Source organism: Lissotriton helveticus, chromosome 1_1 (assembly GCF_964261635.1).
Source record: "Lissotriton helveticus chromosome 1_1, aLisHel1.1, whole genome shotgun sequence".
Classification (NCBI taxonomy): Eukaryota; Metazoa; Chordata; class Amphibia; order Caudata; family Salamandridae; genus Lissotriton; species Lissotriton helveticus.
The window spans coordinates 245177533-245179120 of NC_136057.1; the positions used below are offsets into that span (position 1 = coordinate 245177533).

At 39.7% G+C, this 1588-nt stretch overlaps 1 protein-coding gene across 1 annotated transcript; it reads right to left on the minus strand.

The window, feature by feature from the left end:
- Window positions 1–317: 317 nt before the first annotated feature.
- On the minus strand, window positions 318–1295 carry LOC144761598 (olfactory receptor 5AR1-like). Its single transcript, XM_078646900.1, has one exon. The coding sequence runs from the start codon at window positions 1293–1295 to the stop codon at window positions 318–320; it is 978 nt and encodes a 325-aa protein (XP_078503026.1).
- Window positions 1296–1588: the final 293 nt, after the last annotated feature.

Sequence of the window (1588 nt, forward strand, 5' to 3'; positions counted from 1 at the left end):
ATTTACTACTTTTTGGCATTCAAAAAGGTACGTTGCTGCTAGTAAGTTTACTACTAGCAAGCATACTAGTAGTAAAGTTACTAGTACTAACTTACCTTATGAATACCGAAAAGTAGTAAAGCCAAACACTTGGTCTACGTTAGACTTTTGTTCTGAACTTAGATTGGGTCTAAACTTCAACTTCAGGTGTGAAGTTGGACATTTGGTCTAATTTACCCTTGAGAATCTGGCCCTCTGTTGGTTGTCCACCAAGCACCATCTCTGTAGCCCTTCTGCATTTTTTCCTTAAAAGCATGGTCAGTGCTTAACAAATCATACTATGGGAAGATGGCAACATGTGCTTTACCATGAAAAATCCATCTTGCAACACATAATTTCCCAATAGCTTTTCTCATGGCCTGTTTGACCTGCTGGTTCCTCAGGCTGTAGATGAAAGGATTCAGCATTGGAATGAACATAGTGTAGAATGCTGCAGCCACTCGGTCTTTATCCATTGAATGGTTTGAGCTGGGTCTGCCATATATAAACAGAAGATTTCCAAAGAATAATGTGACACAGACAAAATGAGAGGAACAGGTGGAGAAGGCCCTCCTTTGACCATCTGAAGAGTGTATTCTAAGAATAGCAGCAACAATGAAGATGTAGGAGGTAAAAATGATGACAAGGGAAGAAACCATGAAACCACCAGCCACAAAAACCAGCAAGGCATCATTGAGAGATGTGTTGGAGCAGGAGAGCTTCAACAATGGTGGAAGTTCACAAAAGAAATGGATGATCTCATTTGATCTACAGAATTTCAACCTAAAGGTGCACGTAGTTTGTAACAGTGCATGGACTAGGGCAACTAAGTAAGCACCAACTACAATATAGACACAAACACTGTGGTTCATTATGGCTGTGTACATCAGCGGCTTACATATAGCGATGTATCGGTCATAGGCCATCATTGTTAGGATAAACACCTCTGTGCTTCCCAAACCCATGAATATGAAGAGCTGAGTGGCACAACCAAGGACAGAAATTGACGATCTTTTGGAGGCAAATGTCATTAGTAGTGTTGGTGTAACTGTAGAGGAACAAGAGACATCGAGAAAGGACAAGTGACTGAGCAGGTAGTACATAGGAGTGTGAAGATGAGGAGACATCCTTATAAGTACCATCATACCCACATTTCCCAATACTGTCATAATATAGACCAAAAGGAACAGCACAAAGAGTGGGATTTGCAAATGTGGGTCATTGTTGAGTCCTAAAAGGATAAACGCTGTTACTCGGGTCTGGTTGACTTCATTCATTGGCCCAAAGGATGAAATCTGTTGGTAGAAAATAGATTTGTTTTGACTCATAGAGAGGTGCACTGGAAACTTACTATAGTGCAGCTTTGGCATGTTCCATGTAAACAAGTTTTATGCCAACAGCACATAATTTATTGTCGGCTGCAAACTTCCTGATTTTATCAAAATGAAACATTCTTAAAAATACTGCATACCACAATGCTTTACAACAATCATCTGGTTTCACTTAGATGTTGATTACTGTGATCATTCTTCTACTATCTGCAAAACAATTCAACATCTTTAGTGTATTG

Bases quoted from the DNA above. Each gene is read 5' to 3' on its own strand.
- LOC144761598 (XM_078646900.1), bottom strand. From the start codon at position 1,295: ATGAATGAAGTCAACCAGACCCGAGTAACAGCGTTTATCCTTTTAGGA.